The sequence below is a fragment of the Notolabrus celidotus genome, chromosome 16 (assembly GCF_009762535.1).
Source record: "Notolabrus celidotus isolate fNotCel1 chromosome 16, fNotCel1.pri, whole genome shotgun sequence".
NCBI lineage: Eukaryota > Metazoa > Chordata > Actinopteri > Labriformes > Labridae > Notolabrus > Notolabrus celidotus.
Genome location: NC_048287.1, coordinates 4,659,945 through 4,680,582, shown reverse-complemented (window position 1 = coordinate 4,680,582; position 20,638 = coordinate 4,659,945). Strand labels below are relative to the sequence as shown.

At 44.6% G+C, this 20,638-nt stretch overlaps 1 protein-coding gene across 1 annotated transcript in view; it reads left to right on the top strand.

Annotated features, from left to right (window-relative positions):
- The window catches only part of hivep3a (HIVEP zinc finger 3a), a 66,010-nt gene that overhangs the window by 34,405 nt on the left and 10,967 nt on the right, over nt 1-20,638 (top strand). The window contains exons 2-3 of the mRNA XM_034704225.1: nt 11,534-15,766; nt 18,206-18,399. Of these exons, the coding sequence (XP_034560116.1) occupies nt 11,918-15,766; nt 18,206-18,399 (4,043 nt within the window). The 5' untranslated portion in view covers nt 11,534-11,917. The remainder of the gene's footprint in view (nt 1-11,533; nt 15,767-18,205; nt 18,400-20,638) is intronic.

The following is a 20,638-nucleotide window of genomic DNA, read 5'->3' as shown; positions in this document are numbered from 1 at the left end:
AAACGGCTCAGACCCCCCAGCAGGGAGCAAAAGAACCTGTTTAAAATTTAAAAAACGGAACATTTCATTAAATCGTTGTATGTTCTCTGCCGTCATGACACGCCGTTACATAAGGCGGAAAATTGGGTGACATCGTACAAAGGCAGGGGGGCGGCCGCTGTTGTGCGCGTAATCCTGTTTAAATGATCTAAAATAAAAAAATGGTGGCGCAATCACGACTCAGAGAACTTACATAACCTTTGAGCTTGTCGTCCATATTCTGGGGATTTCATTGGAGGTTACTCCTGAGCACTGACTTCACATCCAGGAGACACTGAACCTGCATTCTCAGGACTCTTGAATCCTCAAATGACGCTTCAAGAACAGACTGATTCGTATGTTCTCCGTGTTGGTTTAGCTAAATCTGATTTCATATTGTTTTGATGACACTCCATGTCAAAACTTGTATCAGTGATGATGGCGTGACTTACATAACTTGTAAGCTGAGGTTTTACTGATTGTCAGGATATAACGCATGACAAAAAACACTCCAGGAAATGACATCACTCCAGCCACAAATACCAATCAAGGCCTTAAGAGACCTTTTCTAATGCGGAGGTTTAACAGTAATACTTTGGCCGTGTGTACCTTTCAGAAAACTGCACCTTTATAAATGGAGTGTTTCCTTTTAAGGTAACAGGAAGTGAGATGAGGATGGTTTAAAGTTGTTTCGTGGTTACACCGTGTGGAGGAATGTAATTCAGTTTGAACACAGAGGCTGCTTTTGGTGTTTTTTCGTCATCCCCTTGTACAGTTCTCATCTCTCCTCTCTGGTTCCTCCTGAAAAGAATGGAGGAGTGAAAGTGTAGTACGGATGCAAGACTCCCAAAGTATTGATTTTCCTTTGAGATGTGTACCGAGCTCTCCTCAAAAAAAGCCTGAGCTTCTAGGAGGGAGGCACCTTAGCCTGACTCGCTCTCTCCCTCTCTCTGTAGTCAGTGAGGATGCTGGGAGATAAATTTAGCCCTCCAGCTCTCCTTCCATCTGCTACCACATGGTTTAGGGCCGTTACCATAGGAACCACCGCTGGGTGCCCATTAGTGTGAGAAGAGGAAATTGACAAGATTTTTAAAAAGCCATTTATACAATATTCTCTGTCTGTGTGGAGCGTGAATGGACGCAGCGTTTCAAACATTTATATAAGAGAGGCTTTTTTTTGTTTACCTGACGTGTTTCAGAAGCTTCAGATTGGAGCGCACTCAGCAGAGTGGAACTGTGACTGTGCCCACACTGCAAATATATAACCTGCTACCATTGCCTTACATAAAGATGGGCTACAGTCTATGGCAGACTTACACATGAAGAGGCCAGACGCAAGGACAGGCACAATTTATTCCATTATTTCATGAACTTAAAAAGAACAGTAACAGCTCGGCCAGTTTGTCAACATTTCTACTGGCCTATCAGGAGGTGTTGGTTTTGTTTGTATAGGTGCATTTCGACCAAGAGTTCCGGGGTCTTTTAGCCCCCAGAAATACTTTACCCAGAAACTAAAAGGTTCCTGTGCCCTCATTGTTGCCTGCGTTTCGACCGCGAGCTGAAGTCCCAGGTAGATTGTGCAAACCGTGTGACGTTTGGAGAAAAAAAATAAGTAAATGCACTACACCACCAGACCAGTAGAGGGCAGTAAAACAAAGACGAACGCCATTCATCACAGATGACACCATAGAAGCAGACGGACATGCAGGTATCATTATGAGCAACACAACAGTTAGCCTGTTAGCATGAAGAGACTCAGCTGGTGCTGTTTTAGATGGTGCTATATTTCATCACAGATGGATTCACTGAATCAACACGTGAGAGGAGATAAGCACGAGTAGCAAAGACGTTTCAACACGGCTTTAAAATCCTTTTGAACTCAAAAAGCCGTGGCAGAGATCGGACGGTGTTTTGGTTTAAACAGCGACCCTGTTAACTGGAGACTCTCAGCCGGATGCATCCCTCATAAACGTCTTTAGACGATCATTAAATATCTGATGAGGATATTTTGAAATCTTAATAAAAACTAAACTAGTTTGCATTCCCAGGAACTCCCTCTGTGTTTCAACAGCTGTGTAAACTCCACAAAAACTGACACGTTCAGCTGAAGGTCTCCAGTTTACAGGGTCACTTTTAAAACCATAACACCGGGAGAGACGCATTCACGGTGGGTTTAGAGAGGTCCGGTTCACAGTGACAGTAAATAGATCATTCAGGCTGCACTCTCTAAACTAGGAACGGGTATGTAGATTCATATTGGAGCAGCATTTTGCTTTAAACAGTAATGCTCTCCAACAGCTTAACAGTATGCTCGTTAAGCGAGGTCCATGTTTGACTGGAAACACAAACTTCGCATAGTTCTTTTCCCTCGTGGGTTGATCCCTCTGCCCCAAGAGAGTCAAGAGGTGATGTGATGGATCGGTCTAACAAACAGAGCAAGAGAAAGACACATTCATGAAATCAAAAGCTTTAAAGCCACCGCAATTACAAGATTAAAGTCAATATTTTATCTCCCATTTATAACAGTTTCAACTTTAAATTTCACATATATGACCGACCATGGCACTTTTTTGAGAATCAAGTTAAAGTTTTCAGAAATGATTTTCATAGACTTAAAAAAAAATCCTAACAATACAGTTGATTTTGAGTCAGAAGCAGTGCCTGATTGTTGCTATCAGTAAGGTACAGGTAGGCTTTTTCCAACAGTGTGTGCACAGTTGGACCGTCACATTTGTTTTAATATCACTAGTATTAACACCCACATGCTGCATGTGACCCATCATGCTTTTTAAAATCAGAAATAGCAGCAGAAATATTAAAAAAGTGCTTTAATAAATATGCTAAACTCACAGTTAAAAGGGAATAGGATAAGAAGAATATAATAATATAAAATAAAACTTTATTTTGCCATTAAAACATATATCTTATACTTATGTGTGTTGAATTGGAAACTGGATTTTTGATAAATACACTATGAATAAAAAAGGTTGTGGAGAATGAAACTTTGTCTTCCTGCTGAGGTGTTTCCCTGAAGCAATATCACCCTGGTCAAACTCTGATTTTAATTATTAGTGTGTTTTCTTTAAAGGTATCAATTAACAGATTCACTTCGGACAGTTTAAACAGAGGGGCAACATCTCTGAATTAAAGGTTGTTTTTTCTTTTCTTCTGTTGTATTGTGAAAACCTTACCTTAATTTACCACGGTACAGTCAGCCTACCAAAAGTTTAGTGGAGGAGCCCAGTGTCTCACTCAGGAGCACATATTATACCTTTCTTTATTTCCAATTCTAGTTTTCAGCAGCAGAGATGCAGACTCAAGTGACATCACTTGAAGCGATTTATCATACATTCTTAGTAGTTGTGCACACAAGTGAACTCTAACTGTTCGTAACAGACTTTGATTTGGAATATTTCATCAAAAGGGGATGAGTTGATTTTTATTTGAGCTCTGATTTTAGAAGATAAAGATTAGACGTGGTTAATAGGGGTATAACGGTACACACAAATATCGCTTTGGTTCAGTACACAATTTTTAAGCTTTGGTTCGGTACATTTTCGTTTCGGTAAGAGTAAAGCAACAAATTTAAATGTATTTTCCTTTTTTAGGAACTTTCAGAACTTTTATCAAGGTTTTAAAGTGCAGCATCGACAGTTCAGGCTTGTAGGCCTGTTCAGATTTATTTTTCTTCTCCTTTTTCTTTTTCTGTTGTTAAAGGAAATTTAATGTTTTAAAGTTTATAATCAAAAATAATTAATTAACATACATAGTACATAGGCTGTTTTTATAAAACTGTATTTTATTATATTTTATTGTATTTTATATTTAAATTTTAGATATTTAAAAGCTATATGTCTCGTATATACAGTGAAAATTGACAATAAAAACCTTTGAATCTTGAATTGAACCTTGAATCTTAAAACACAAAATCATGCAGAACCCCCTCCAAGCACCGAATGCGAGCTGATTTTCCGTTTGGTGAATAAATGTCAGACGTCTTTTTGCCACCTAACGAGTAAATATATGTGTTCCAGGAATAATCATGTTATTAATAAAAACAATGCTGAATCTGTACATCGTTTTGGGTGTAGGTGCAGCCTGTCTGTCCTGCTGCTTCGCTGTACGTTGGTCCCCCGTGAGATCGGGCTGACACAAACAAACATATGCACATAGATGCACACACAGGAACATCAGCACCACTGTTTACAACTTTTAACGTCCAGCTACTTAGATGAACCCGGGTTCAAGGGATTAAGACTTTGTGACGGAGCGACGAGCTGAAGGATCATTCTAGTTTTGTTTTCTATGAACCAGCGAGAGGCTGGTTATGTATTTTTTCTGCAAGAAAACACAATCTCAACACTCAGTGCATTCTCTGCTCCATACAGCAAACACACACAACCTGTAACTAACACACACACTGATGATCACAGGTAACCACTTGTTGAGTTCACAGCACAAAACTGACCACAGGTGATACAAACTCAGGATGTTTTGAGGTGATTTGTTGACTTGTCACTGAGCTGAAACCAAAGTTTCAGTTGCGTACCTGTCAGCTGCACACGCTGTGTGTGTGGCGCGTTCCTGTTTTCAGTCAGTGTGTGGACCTTGGATTTGCATCACCTTTCGACTAAGCTGTACTGTTTCAGTACATGTCTGCACTGAACCGAAAGGGCCGCACTGAATAGTTTGGTACGAATAAGGGGTGTAATGATTCATCTACTACATCGATGTATCCATTTGTATTCCTATGATCTGACTACATTGATCTGTGCTCGGCAAGTTGGCCTTCCAGACGACATATATCGATCTAACATCGTTTTATAAGGTAATAAATTGATTGTATCAATACTTAGAAATAGCCACCATTGCGGTCCAGCGTGTGGAAACACTTTGGCTTTTACAAAGATGGAGATGTTCTAAATAAGTCGCTCACTGTTTGTAGGATATGTAAAGGTCAAGTAAAGTTACCACGGCAACACCGCAAATCTATCCAACCACCTACTAAGGCGCCATGGGATTTCACACAACACGGTCCGTCCAATTTATACCTGATTCCCTTACAAGAAACAACAGGTTCTAGGACTGTCCAGTATCAAGGTATTTATTTCACAGTCACACTGGTTGAATTTTTGGCAAAAAAAATTACTGAATCGATTTCAAGTCACTGAATCGTTTTGGATCGTATCGTTCTAAATCAGGGGTCCCCAAACTTTTTCCTGTGAGGGCCACATAACTTTTCCCTTCTCTGATGGGGGCCGGGGTCAGTTTGTAACAGAAAAAGTGTGACGATCACAGTACGTGTAGTACAGTACATCGCTGTGCGCAGACTCCAGTTCAGACAGGAATTGTTGGAACTGCCTGTGTTTAAGTCCCTTTGCTCTGATGAAGTTTATGCATGACACCACAACCTTCATGACAGAATCCCACTTCAACACTTTGCAGCACAGTGCTTGCTGGTGAATTAGGCAGTGGACAGTGGGCGGGGCGGTGAGACCCCGTTCTTCCATCTCCCGGTTCATGCGTCCAATTAGACCCCGAGACGCACCCACCATACTAGGAGCCCCGTCAGTCGTGATGCCGGCCAGCTTTGACCAGTCCAGGTCCAACTCTTCCATGGTTTGGCATACTTTGCCGAAAATATCCTCCCCCGTCGTAGCCCCTTTGAGACTTTGGAGGCCTGCCAGCTCCTCGCACATCTCAAAGTTTGCGCTAACTCCACGAATAAAAATGAGCAGCTGCGCTGTGTCCTGCACGTCCGTGCTCTCATCCAGTGCTAATGAAAAAAAATCAAATTCTTTCGTCTTCTGCTGCAGCTGGGCATATACATTACCCCCGATTTCTTCAATGCGCCTGGTGATTGTACTCGCCGACAGACTCACGGCATTAAAGACATCTTTCTTCTCGGGACACACCTCCTCCGCGACAGCATTCAAACATTTCTTGACAAACTCTCCATCAGTGAAAGGTTTACCGCTGCTTGCCATCAGTTGAGCAACCCGAAAGCTGTCCCGAACGGATGACTGGTTCAGCTGAGCTTGGCGTACAAATGTATTCTGCTGAGCTGACAGTCCACTTTTTTGCATTGAGAGTTTGTTTGCTCGCATTTGGCCTTGCAAGCTATCATACTTGTCTTTGTGACGGGATTCATAGTGTCGGCGCAGATTGTATTCTTTGAATACCGCCACCGCCTCTTGACAGATGAGACAAACAGCCTTTTCTTTGCATTGAACAAAAAAATTATCGTTTGACCACTGCGGGTTAAATACCCTGCATTCTGAATCAACTTTTCTCTTACCTAACCTTTTCGCCATTATTTCTTTCTATTTGACAGGGGCGAGTCTAGGATTCACGTGGCCAGACTGAAAAAAAAAACATAATGCGTCTCTGGTAGACTATTGTTCAGGGGGCCGGGCCAAATGTGGAGGTGGGCCGTATCCGGCCCGCAGGCCGTAGTTTGGGGACCACTGTTCTAAATGAATCAATATCGTCCTTTAATCGTATCGGCAACCACAAATCATGATACGAATCGGATCACTGTTAAAAAGAATCGTTACACCCCTAGTACGAATATACTTTACACCCCTAGTGGTTATAGCGGTGCCTCACAACTGTTCACCTCTGGACAATCAGGGAGGTTAAAAAGCCAAGAGCAGTGAGGAAAACACAATGTGTGTGGAGAGAAGGGTTGATGGAAGGATCATTTGCACCTCTCGTGGAGTAAATTAACAGTCCTTAGTTCACTATGGAATAAGTGTGAGCCTTGCAAGTGTAATTGAGCAGATGCCTGACTTGATATTGAAACTGTCATGTGTTTGTGTTGGTGCTAGTGTTGTCCTAACTGTGCTACGTCTGACACCAGACACCATCGCCCTCCTGCAGATCTGTAGCTGTCTGACTTGCATTAACCAATGCTTTTAACACGCTGCATGTTACAGCAGATACATGGATTCAATGTTCCTCTCTCATGTAAACTCTTTCATCAGAGTTTAACCAAAGACGGTTATAAACCTGTTATCAGTCATATGGATTTGATCCAGCAGCTCTGCTGTCTTCCACCAGTATGTGGGTGTAGAAACCAGCTGGTCAGTGCGTGGGCTGCGTTGTTTACTGTTTCAGTATGCTGGCAGAAAACACACTGGGACTTTTCTTCAGTATCTCCATTGAGGTACCTTGTGTATGTTCCCACTGCCAGCAGCCACCTCTTCCAGTCGTTTGTCCTTTTTAACCTTACAACGGTGAAAAGAAGAGAAGGGTCATTACATTACAGAGAACCATTCACATGTGCTCAAAAAGGGGCAGCCAGTGTTGTAGTCCAGTCACAGAGCCTCAAGTCTCAAGTGTTTATGTCACTGAAGAAGAGTCGGGTCTGAGTCTGAGTCGAGTCCTCATTATTAGTATTATTATTTATCATCATGAAGATCAGCGTTTCACTCCAGACTCTTCAGTGAACCTGGACTGACTGTGTGGGACATTTTGGATGTGCAGAAAACGGCCGATCCTGTTGGCGTGTCTGGAGATTAAAATGATCAATGAAGCCAGTTTAAGTTACAGCAATATGTGTTGTGCATATTAGCCAGTCCCTCCAGGAAGTTGCGATTTCGCGATCGTAACTATCAACGCAAATTCAACCAATCAGCGCGATTTTTTCGCGGCCTTGCAATTTTTTACAATCACCGCAACTTTCCCGCAAATTTGACCAATTACCTCAATCTCAGCCCCTGCACGTCATCGGTTTTGTCATCAATTTGACTTCCTTGGAACATAAACATAAGTCCTCACTTGATCGGCACTTTTCAGCAACAAAACACGCACAGAGAAGGGGTGAAAAGAGGGGACAGCAGGCGGGACAAGTGACCATGACAACGTTGTTATTTATAGATTGAGGGGCTCAGTGTTCGCTTGGTCTCTACCTGCAGCAGGTGTGCTTTATGAATCAGCTCTCCTCACCTCCATGCATCTGTCTCATCTTCATTGATAATTTTTACCCCCCGGTGTGCGTTAGTGACAAAGACACAACCGGGGGACGTCTGTTTAATATTTGATGTTTGACGTTGTTGCCGTGGTTACCGTAAAAAGCTCTGCATCTACAGCTTGATTTAATCCAGTTTGGTGATACATCTGACAGTAAGTCAGTAAGTTTTGATCAACTCCTTGTCATCAAAGATGCAGATTAATTTCAGAGTGCCGTGAACTGACTGTGCATCAGTCGCTGCGAGGTGCATTCAGGGACCGTCGTAAATGTGCAATATAGTCCTTTCATGGCATTTTTCTGTGAATCAAGAGAATCAAAATACAGTCAGTGGCCACATCAAGAATGTTTTCTAAAAACAACTGTAATTTAGCATATTTGCTTGCCCCTGAGATGTTATTGGAGGAAAAAAGAAAAAAAAAAAGAATCGCAACTTTCACCGCAATTTTTTCAAAAAGCTGTCGCAAATTCAGGCTTTTTGGGCTGCAACAATCACAAAAAAATCCCGCGAAATCCTGGAAGGACTGATTAGCTGATCACCGCTCTCTTAATGGAGGGGCACATTCATATATTCTGCTGCGGTGGCATCACTTCAATGAACACAAAGATACCTGCAACCCGCCTGCTGTCAAAGTGAACTTTAACCAATCAAACATCTTGGACCCAGGGGTTGAGTCACCTGAGAGGCTAATGTTACCGTTAGTACTACTAACAGTAGTGTGACTTAGTATTCCAACCAAGCTAACGGCCAAATTTCACCAGATTTGTGTCGATAAGTCTCCGATCTGTCACGGCACTGGATCTGATAGGTTTCGATTCTAGTCAATGTGTTAACTTCCACTGGATCCACTCATTTGTGTTCTGGCTGCGTCTCTGACCCGGCAGGTCGAAGTCCTCCGGATCACATACACAAGACTTCTTTTTTTGCCGGATTCCGGAGCACGACGCATCAATCTCAACAGAGCAGATGGAGCGGGACAGGAAGTCGGGTTTCACCAAAACAAAATGAAAACATCCGGTTAATTTTCAGAATAAAACACTCTGTGCTATCACCAGATCGTATCTCACTTAACTACAACAACAAACCATCATGATGAGCGGAGCCAGGCCTGGAGTCAACAGGTCAGAGGTTTTCAGAGGACCTGAAACGGATCAATTTACTCTTGCCTCAAACAGACCCAAACTGGCTTCAGCGTTCTGCACATGCTCCACCATTTGCACGTAAGCCTTTAACCCTGAAATGGAACAGCATAAATGCGCAGTAAGAAGCCCTACAGACCGCATCCTTCTCATTTGAACCAACAATAAAGCGTAGAAACGTAAAATGTACATGTTTTCACCACAACCAGTTAGCCTCTTTGCTAACTTCTCAGTGGATTTATTGGTATGGGAAGTAATAGGTCAACTAAGGTAGTACTGAGCTGAAAGGGGGCCTATCGCCACCTACTGTGGAGGCAGACCTAACTGTGTCAGGTTTGCACATAGACTGTATAATAAATGGACGTAGTGTCCACGACGTCACCCATCTGTTCCTGAAGCCAATCGTCGGCGGGTGCCATATTGGAAATGCTGAACTCAACCTAACTTCTGTCGATTTAGTGTGACGTAAAGAGGCGGGCTTTGAGTCTCCTCGCCAACAGCTACAGTGTTCCCGCCTGTCAGTCAAGTCAGTCATGTCCTTAAATGCGCAAAACTTGCAATCTTATTATCTTCTGAACCGTTGCCTTATAAAAAAATTCACCCCCCCGTACAGTGTGTGCCGATAGAGAAATGAGCTATTCAGACTACACTCGTCTTTTGTACCAGGTTGTAAACATGTTTATTTCTGCTGTAAAGATCATCTTCTTTGAATGGATGTGTATGTTGTATCCGGTGTTTCTGAAGCCAGCCTCAAGTGGACGCTCGATAAACTGCAGTTTATAACACTTCAGCATTGGCTTCATAGTTTGAGACTGGAGGTTGCAGCTTGGGTTTGCATGCCCTTGTTCTCCGTTGAATCTAGCTGGGAAACTTCACAAACCAACAAAAGACAAAGGTGCATCATGGCAACACATTTTAAGCTGGGGTTGGTAGTCAGATTTAGATCCACTTTTTGTTATACTGGTTAAAATGATCTTTATGTTCCAATGGTAATCAATACATAATGTGTTCTTAAACAAGAGGTAAAAAAAGCTGCTATCTACAGCCGGAGTAAACCTGGGAAAACACCAACCAATCCCTGCCATCAGGAGCCAAATGATGAAACCAATCAAATCCTGTCCTGCAGTTCTGCCCGCCTCCTGCAAAGCGTACATTTAATGTTTGTTTGTGTTTTTAACTTTCACTATGAGAATGTTTTGGTGTTTTCTTACCGCTGAGTGAGACATGAGTTGACGTAGTGCAAAACACAAACCATGTGCTGAGGACCGGTTTTGAATCAGTCACCATCATATGATTGTGAATCAGGGGCGCTCGTGCATGTGAGTGGGGGCGTCATTTTGGGGAGCTCCGAGGGGAGGGGGGGAGGGGTTAGACGGAGTCCTGAGGAAATGCTACATTCAAATTCATGCTAGTTTTCCTTGACTACCAACCAAAGACTGTATAATAAATGGACGTAATGTCCGTGAAGTCACTCATCTGTTTCTGAAGAGCTGTTTTGGAGCCAGTCGGCGGCGGCAGCCATATTGCTGCTGTGGAGCCAGTGTGACGTAAAGAGGCGGAGTTTGAGCCTCCTAGCCAACAGCTGCAGTGTTCCCACAGGCAGCTGGGCCTCTCATTGGAAGACTCGTAATCTCAATATCTTGGAAATTGCCGCGTTAGAAAAAAATTCACCCCCTGTACAGTGTGTGCTGATTAGTGAAAAGAGCCAGCCTCAAGTGGATCCTCGATGAACTGCAGCTTTTAGCATTTCCGCATTGGACTCATATTTTCAGACTGGAGGTTGCTGCTTGCTACCAACCCTAGCTTTAAATGAATCCCTCCTCAAATCTCATACTCATGTCTCATCTTCTCCTGTGAAAATGACAAACTCCTCTTTTGAAGTTTTTATTTCTCCCTCTTGCAGTCGAAAGATAAGATGCTCATCATTGTATGAGAGTGGGTGGGATATGTGCTGCTGTCCAACAGAGAGATACTGTGGCTCACAGATTTGTAATAAGTAATGCACGGTTGATTAGAAGTGTTTGTGGAGCACAGCAAATTCAAGTTTTGCTGCTATTGGAGTGTTCGAGTCACAGTTGTTGTACAAATTCTCTCTCTCTCTCTCTCTCTCTCTCTCTCTCTCTCTCTCTCTTGCTCTTTCTCTCTGGGAAGGGTAACAGAATCATCATTTTTACCGGCTGCATGCTGATATATTTTTATACAGAAATATTACATAAACCATTCTTCTTTAAAGCATTCAGCAGCCAGGGGGAAGCAAAGCTGAATGTTATGACACATACAGGGATTATGTAACTCATGAAGCATAAATATCCATACTAAGCAAGCAAAGGGTCAGGAGGTTATCTGTGTCTCAAAGTTGAAATGTATGTGCTCATCTTTATAATGAATTGTTTGTCTTCACAGATCTTTATTTTTAGAAGACTGAAGCATCGTGGATCCAGGGCAGTGGACTGAGCGGCAGAGTGTGTGGCAGCAGGACGGGCTGAGGGCTTCACGATGGGAAACTTAAGATCAGCGAGGCAGAGGAGGACTTCCTGCACAGTGAATGACATTTTACAGCTGCTCTCTTTTATAACCCGCTTCTGCATTTGATGTCATCACTCTGCTGTCAGGCGATATAGTTAGAGAAAACGAGCGAGGACTATGAGTGGTGACAGTCAGCTGAAGTGGATTCAATTTGATAACTCACATTAAACCCATTATCCAGTTCATGGTTTGGCTTGAACTCTGTAGCCTGGCATAGGCAGACACATCCCACTTGTCTACCAGAGGCTGTTCTCCCGTTTTATGGAGGCCTTGCATAGTTGCCTGACGACTGGGGAGCAGTCCAGTGGTCAAGAGCATCATCAGCCAGAGTCTCCTCCCCAAGGCTCCCGGTCTAAGTCTCCCTCCAAGCCCAGTGAGCAACAGCACACCGGCTCTCGAAAGCCCCATGGCACACCCCAGCAAACCAAACAGTCCAGAAGACAGCATCATGAACGTAAACGTCTCCGACATCAGCGGCAGAGTGTCGACTCAGATGCGGCGCCGGAACCTAAACATGAGACAACTAAAGACATCACAGTTTCTAGTTCGTCATCAGGAGTCCCACCGGCCTCGACAGGTGGACCATCCCAGTCTAAATCAGAGACCGAGGAGGGCACTCCAAAACAGAAACGTGAGCGCAAGCCTCAAAGACCAGGAAAGTATGTCTGCACATACTGTGGTCGTGCATGTGCAAAGCCCAGTGTCCTGCAGAAACACATTCGCTCCCACACAGGTGAAAGGCCGTATCCTTGTGCCCCGTGTGGCTTCTCTTTTAAGACTAAGAGTAACCTGTACAAACACCGCAAATCACATACACACAGGGTCAAGGCAGGCCTGGCACTTGGGGAGCCTGGGAGATCTCTAGAGGAGCAGGTCACTGAGTCCGAAGATGAAACCAAACAGCCATCATCAGCATCTTCTCTTGCAGAAAGACAAGGCAGTGTAGCCTCAATCAAAAGCCCTGAAACAGACAGAGCCAAGGACTGCACTGGAGGAAGCGATGACTCCTACGCAGTTAAGAAAAGACTAGCTCTGCGTCTAAGTCGAGGAAAACATGGCCCTCATGACTCATCTTTTGAAAAGACTTCACCTCTTATTCTTGCGAGTAAAGGTAGTACAGAATCAGGCTATTTCTCTCGATCTGAAAGTACGGAGCAGTCACAGGACAGCCCCCCTAACACATGTGCCAAAAGCTACGCAGAGATCATCCTAGGCAAGTACGGACGTCTCGGACACCTACAGAGGATGGCTCGGCACCACAACCAGCAGTCCTCTGGTCAAGAGGACAAAAACATCCCCTTCACTGTCCCCAAGAAGCAGGTCATTGACCACATCACCAAACTCATCACTATCAACGAAGCAGTGGTGGACACGAGTAAGATCGACAGCGTGAAACCGAGGAGATTTTCACTCTCAAGAAAGAACAGTTCAGAGTCTCAAAAGAGTTCCTCCATGAAAGATGCTCTCATTCAGAGCCCTAAACCTGGAGATCTGGGCTACAAAAACAGTGGCTCCATCACCATGGGAGTTCCATGTGAAAAGTTTCATCATCCGTCCGTCAATGTGGAGCATCCAGCTGGCCAAACATCCAACACCCCTCTAATAAGAAGTCACTCAATGCCCTCTGCAGCAAGTACTTTGGACGCCTCTAGTGGTGGCCAAAGTAAATACTGCCCAAGTCAGTCCTTTGACGAAAGGCCGCATGCATCCCGTCGTTATGGGATGCTGAGACGACAGCCGGCAATTGAAATCCCTCTCAGTGCTGAGGTCACAAAAGAGGACCCCGAGAACTCTCATTCGTTTTACCCTGAGAGTGTAACCACCGTACCGGACCACACGCAGAGTCACCCTCAGCCGTATGAGTGCGAGGCCTGTGGTGTGGGATGCAAAGATTGGGAAGGTTACAAGAGACACAAGCAAAGTCTTTGTTTGGTACATCACCCCAGGAATGAGGTTGTGATCAGTCAAATGGAGTGTTCCCAGCTGAGTAACCAGACATTCAGAGCGGGAGCGTCAGCGTTACGCAAGAGAAGGAAAGAGGAGAGCTTTGAGTTTGATGACCCCTCTTCTCCTACACTACCCTCTCCTGCTGTCTTGTCAGGTAAAGATGAAGGTAGTGTACCCTATGAGTGCCCCAGGAGACCAACGCTGCAGACCTGTTCTGTAATCCAACACACAAGTTCATTTGAAAAACAGGAATCAGTGTGCAATGAGAGTCAAGGCGGCGAGGCCGCGAAGAACTCTCCAGCATCTGAGGAATACCAACTGGTTCCTCAGGCGCAACCCCAGCAACAGACAACGAAACCGGCAACCCGAAAGCTGGTCCGACAACACAGTGTGCAGGTCCCAGAGATACTGGTCACAGAGGACTCCAATATGAACACAGGGACTGATGCAGAGACAACAACACAAGCAAAACCACCTGAGAAGCCTGATGAGTTTCAGTGGCCACAGAGAAGCCCCTCACTGGCCCAGCTCCCTATTGAGAAGCTTCCCCCAAAGAAGAAGCGCTTACGTCTCGCTGAGGCTGCCCAGTCCTCTGGTGAATCCAGTTTTGACTCCATATCCATGCCACACAGCCCCAGCCAGAGCAGCAGTGCATCCTACGCCTCCAGTCGTTCCACATCCTTTGAAGAGTCAAGTAGACCAGACATAGAGACAGCAACGTCCACCCCACTGAGGAGGTCAAGAGCTCCTCACATGTTGACAGTTCCTGGAGTGCATCAGCACAGAGAAATGAGGCGCTCTGCATCTGAACAGGCACCTCATGACCCACAGCCGAGGGTCTTAATCGCAGAGACCCGCAGCAAATCTTTCGACTTCAGCTGTCTGTCCCCTGAGCGCTCTGCGGTTGGCTGGAGGGACAGAAGAAGATGTCTTCTTATGAGACACACTACTGTCCAAGATCCAGACGAAGAGGAGGAGAAGTGCACCAAAACAAGTTGTAGTCCTGAAAATGCCAGCCCCAGAGTATGTTCCCAAAGAAGCCCGACTCCTGTGTTCTGCAGCAGAACCCCTTCTTCCCCTTTATCAGGTGACACAGCGATGCATAATCAAGTGAATCTACAATGTAAAGAGGTCTTCTGTCAGTGGAAATGCAGTCAAAATATTCAGCTGACAGGCAGCACAGAACACTCTTTTACACAATGTTTGTCTGCAGATCCTGTAAAAGAGGAGGCCCCACAATACCATGCAGGGGAGCCTCCTCCCCTAGCACCACAGTCCTACCCATCACACGGACCATCAGGGGCAGCGAGAGCTCATTACCTCCCTTTGTCTACTGGGCTGAAGCTAGAGATTCCTTTCCTTCATGATGATAGTTTAGAAGTCCGAGTCAATCACTCCCACATCCAGCACTCTGCCCCTCACATCACTCCCAGTCCAGAACTATTAAGACCAGTCACATCTCCAGCAGTAGCAGTGCGTCTCCAAACAGACACCCTCACCCTATCATGTGCCATTTACACCACAATGTCCCAGTCCACCTCCACCAGGCCCCCAGAGAAGGTTGATTCTGTTTCACAGAGTCTGAGAATCCCAACAGCTGAATACAGAGACAACAGGACTATAAGTTCTGGTTTTCACTTGTGGTCTGACGATGGCCTGAGGATATCGGGCACTGGGGGCAATAAGCGCATGCTTTCCCCTTCGAACAGTATAGAGATCCTCCCGGAGTCCCGGCAGCAGCAGAAACGGGTGAAAGAAGAAGAGGAGAGGGAGGTGGGGTTTGTTGACAAGGCGCTGGTGGACACCTGCAATCAGGACTTCAAAGGAGAAATTCAGTCATGTCTGCCCCGTGTTTATCCTCCTATCACCCATGTTGAACCCTCATTCCCCAGTCTGCTGTCCAACACCTGTAATAGCTGGTGCTATTTAAACTACATTAAACCAAACCCGTCTGCTCTGGATGAACAGAAGCCCTCAGTGTATTCATCATGGTCCACCAGCAGCTATGACCCCAACCCACCTGGCCTCTCCAGCAAGACGGCTCTCTCTCTGCTGCACAGTAAACAGAGGCTCAGTTCCTCCATCTACACCACATCACCCATGTCAGTCAGGAGGACCGAGTCACTGGAGCAGGAGGACCACAACAGACTGAGCTCCACTGAGGTAATTTCAACACTAACATCAATCACAGATATGTCTTTGAATTTGTAATATAGTGTGAGCTGACCTAAACAAGAATTCATTGAAAATTTTACTCTTTACACTCATCAAAATCCACAGGGACAGGGAGTAAAAAGGGGATTTACTGCATGCAGACAGTAAATGATTGCATTGTGAATTATATCAGGATGATTTAAATCAGGCGAAAACACCCACATTTTGTCATTTGTGCCATTAGAAATTATAACATTTCTTTGACTCTGTGCTCAGACATCCATCAGAAACAGTCAACCTGATCTCAAAATGTAATCAATTTAATTTTTTCATGCCCGTCCCTTAGGTTGAGACCTGAGACCGGGCAAGGAAAAGGTTGTTTTTTCAAACCTTTTTTCAAATCTGCATCATGACAAAGTATTTTTTTTATTTATTTGACCCATTATTGCAATTTAATGTCACCCCCAATTTACACAGGATGTGCCGCATTGCCTTACGTCAGTGCAGCGTTAGGTCAGCATAGCATTACGCCACGCGCTGCAAACCTGATACGTTTCCGTTCTATTCGATGCTCTTGTGTACACAGGGAGTGCCATGGCGCATACTATCACTATCACCGCTCCCTCTCTCTCTTATTCTCCTCTATCCCTCTTTCCAGACCCAACACAGTCTCAGCAGATGACTGTCTAACATGAGTCTGGTTCTGCTCGAGGTTTCTGCCTGTTAAAGGAAGTTTGTCCTCTCCGCTGTAACTAGCTTAATACTGCAAGGTGCAATGCTCATGGTGGATTAAGGTGGGGTCAGACTGAGTCTTATCCTGTCTTGGTGTTGGGTCTCTGTTCATAATTTGAAATAGAGTGGTCTAGACGTGCTCTGTTTGTAAAAGAGTCTTGAGATAACGTTTGTTGTGAATTGGTGCTATACAAATAAAGGTTGATTGATTGATCGATACGCACAGTCTATTTCCAGCGGAGTCCGCGGCCAAGCAAGTGTCAAGCTGAACAGAGAAGATCAACCTAGACAGGAAGTCAGGCACGAGGATCGCATGCAACATCCTCTTAATTTCAAAATAAAACACCATATACGGACTCCAGACCATTTAAAGATCGTGTAGATCAGAAATACTCATCAATTATGGATGTAAGCTGCAAACAGCCACATATCAGTGATCCAGGTCGACTACAACAGGACTTGATGATCACTGTGTCAGAAGGTAACAGGACTTTAAGATGATCACTGTGTCAGAAGGTAACAGGACTTTAAGATGATCACTGTGTCAGAAGGTAACAGGACTTTAAGATGATCACTGTGTCAGAAGGTAACAGGACTTTAAGATGATCACTGTGTCAGAAGGTAACAGGACTTTAAGATGATCGCTGTGTCAGAAGGTAACAGGACTTTAAGATGATCACTGTGTCAGAAGGTAACAGGACTTTAAGATGATCACTGTGTCAGAAGATAACAGGACTTTAATATGATCACTGTGTCAGAAGGTAACAGGACTTTCAGATGACCACTGTGTCAGAAGGTAACAGGACTTTAAGATGACCACTGTGTCAGAAGGTAACAGGACTTTAAGATGATCACTGTATCAGAAGGTAACAGGACAAAAAAATAGAGCAGAATCATTCATATTAAACTAAACCTGGGAAATCAAAACTGTATAGTTATGTAGCATACTCAGTGATGATTAAAGCCCAAAAGTAACAGAATACTCTCCACATGATTCAACCACAGAAAGGCTCTGTAACCTGTTGTTTGTATGTTGTTCTTTCTGTACTGGACCCAGCTGATCCTGACTGCTCTGAGCTGCGCTACGCTTCAGGTGCGCGCTGTCGGACAGCGCAAACCTGTGGTGCTTACCGAACGCTGCACACACGGTCCCTGTAGAAATTGGGGGTTAGCTTAATTCGTTAATTCTGGATTCATACTGTTATCAGCCAGCATGCAGCTGATCTGTGTCTGATATGATAAAACTGTCCCCACCAGAGGAAGGAGGACAGAACTCCAGAACAAAATCAGACGGTCAGTTATCCTGGTACAGAGCTGGGCCAAGCCTGACCCATAAGTTTAACCAATACCATTAAAAACAGTCAACATTAGCCCATGTTGCTCCAAACATACCACAAGAGAGGGAAGATGATATGTGTTCAAGTTTGTAAGTGTTCTTAGATGATTAGTACCCAAAGTTATAGTATCAGGTAGACTCAAAATGTAGTTTAAATTGAAGTGCACTGATTGGAGGATATAGCATGAAATAATGTGCAAACTGTGCGAGGACTGAGTTTGTTGTTAACCTGAAGAATCTTCAGAATAAAATCCACAGCCATTAAAGACATGTGCATCAACGACTGCTATCAGAAGTTTCAATGAGAATTCCCACTCTTTGTCTCCCTGGGCATGCTGGAGCAGGGTTGGTGAATTTGCCCATGTCTCTTTCGAGTGTAGGTTTACAACAGCCAGTCGTGCTGCAGAAACCAGGAGGGATCCAGGAAGGGACAGTGGTCTGCAGGTGACGACAGCTCTAATAGAAAAGAAGCAAAGGATGAAGAGAAGAAGGAGGACGAGGAGGAGGAGGGGGAGGATGTACCCTTGTGCTTCAGAGATAAAAAACCTCCTGATGTTTGCATCTCAGAGAGAGGGTGAGTATGAACTTCTGAGCACTGTGACATGCACAAGAACAGAAATAACCGTCCGTATCCACCAGTGGAGGACCGGACTTACATAATTGCTCACTGTGTTTGTGTCTTGCGTCACATTTTGTGGTACGTTGTGGAAACTGTTGTCTATCTACCTTGTTGGAGGGGCCAAGGGTTGGCTGCCTACACCAACAGAGCCCGTCTGTTTAGGAGCTGAAGCCAGGAAACTACCTAGCTTCCTTTTGCGCCTGCAGAGATTCATTTACACCAAGCACCACAGCCACTCAAACGGAGCAGCAGCATGTTTAGTTCTCTTACACAGACAGAAGAGTGCAAAATAAAAGTACAAACCGTGTTAGAAAACACTGCAGTGTAAATAGAAGCTGAAAGAACAAAGAGATATTTCTGAAGGAGTTTAAAGGATAATTTCACTGTTTTTAATCCTGTCTTCAAACCCTCCTCAGGCGCACATGTAAACACTGAAACAAGTTGTGTTTGCTGTCATCAGTGCTCCTGCTTGTTCTGGCTGAGAAGAGATCCACTCCTAATTCTTGTAAATGAAAGAGATGGAGGACAGAATCCAGTCCCATCTTTGTGCCAAATAATATTTCAAAGTTTATCTGAAGCTTATATAAGGCTTCAGCAGTCTGTGCTGGACAAACTGAGCTGAGATCCTCCAAAGCTACAGTGTTTGGGTGTTACATTCCCTTTGTATATCGTTATCCTTTCACTGCTGCTTAAACTCTGATGTTGACACACAAAGGAGAAATGTGATGTGTGTTTGTGTTTGATATATAGTGTTTGTTATTGAATAAATGTGATGCTAATGATGCAAAGTGAAACATTAATGAGAGAGTAAGAATGTATTCTAAGTGAGGGGTAATGTATGGCACAGCTGTTATGGTGCAGGGTGGGCAGGACCTGGAGATGAAGCGTGAGGGTCTAGACTGTATAATAAATGGACGTAGTTTCCTTGATGTCACCCATCTGTTTCTGAAATGTGTTTTGAAGCCAATTGTCTGCGGGAGCCATATTGGAAACTCAACATAACTTCTGCTGAGCTAGTGTGAGATAAAGAGGCGGACCTTTAGCATTCTCGCTAACATCTACAGTCTTCCCGCCTGTCAAATCAAGTCAGCTGTGCCCTTATATGGCCAAAACTCGTAAGTTTAATATCAAAAATACTGACTAATAGAAAAATTCATCCCCCGTACAGTGTGCGCCGATCATAGACTGTATATGAAATGGACGTCATCTTGCTCGGCTCGAAGTGAGGCCGCCACAAAAACTGCTCCCCCTAGTGGCTGGTGGCAGTATAGGTCAAAAACTCTGTCTCCTTCATTCATTTGAATGAAGCTGCAGTCAAACTTAAAAAATAAACACAAGTGGTATGAATGTTTCTCACATCCGTATGCTGTGGTGATATGTAGTTATTATTGGACTGTTTTGTGTTCAAGGCCTCTTCTTTGTGAAAAGTTTCTTCTTCATTAGTTATTAGTAGTGGTGCAACGGATCATCGTTGATCCGTGATCCATACGGATGCCTCTCCCAATTCGGCACGGACGCGGTCCGCGGATCGGTTGATGAAAAAAGTTGCGCGTGTTCACGTGATGACCGCATGTTCAATCCACACTCACTCGTCAAGCGCAGTGTTAGTCATGGAAAGTGAAGGAGCAGAGGAACTTGAAAAAACCTCCTGCATCTTGTAAGTCACATGTATGGGAGCATTTTGGTTTCCCTGTGAAATACAGTGAATGCTGAATGTGATTGAGCCACGTTATGAAATTCCGTCGTGCACCCACTAGACCAGAGGCTGTCAATACGCGGGCCGCATCCGGCCGCCTGTTTGTGGCCCCCGAACTGTTATTCCTTCACTCTGTGTTTTGCTCGGGTCACCGCGTGTTTACCGGGACTTGTCTCCATGTCAACAATACGCAGACAGGATGTTAAGGCTGATTTATACTTCTGCGTCGAATCGACGGCGTAGCCTACGCCGTAGGTCCGCATAGCTCCCGTACCTACGCAGAGGCCTACGCACGTAGCTGACGTGCACCTCCTCCAAAATGTGACTACGCGTAGAGCCGACGCGGACCGCAAGCTCTGTGATTGGTCCGCTCGACGGCTTTGTCTTTCTCACATTCACAGCACTTCCGGGATCCCGGACATCGGCCACACATCGGCCGTGTATTTCATCTCCTCCTCTCTATTCTTCATGTAATCATGTCTGTATGATAAACAGCAA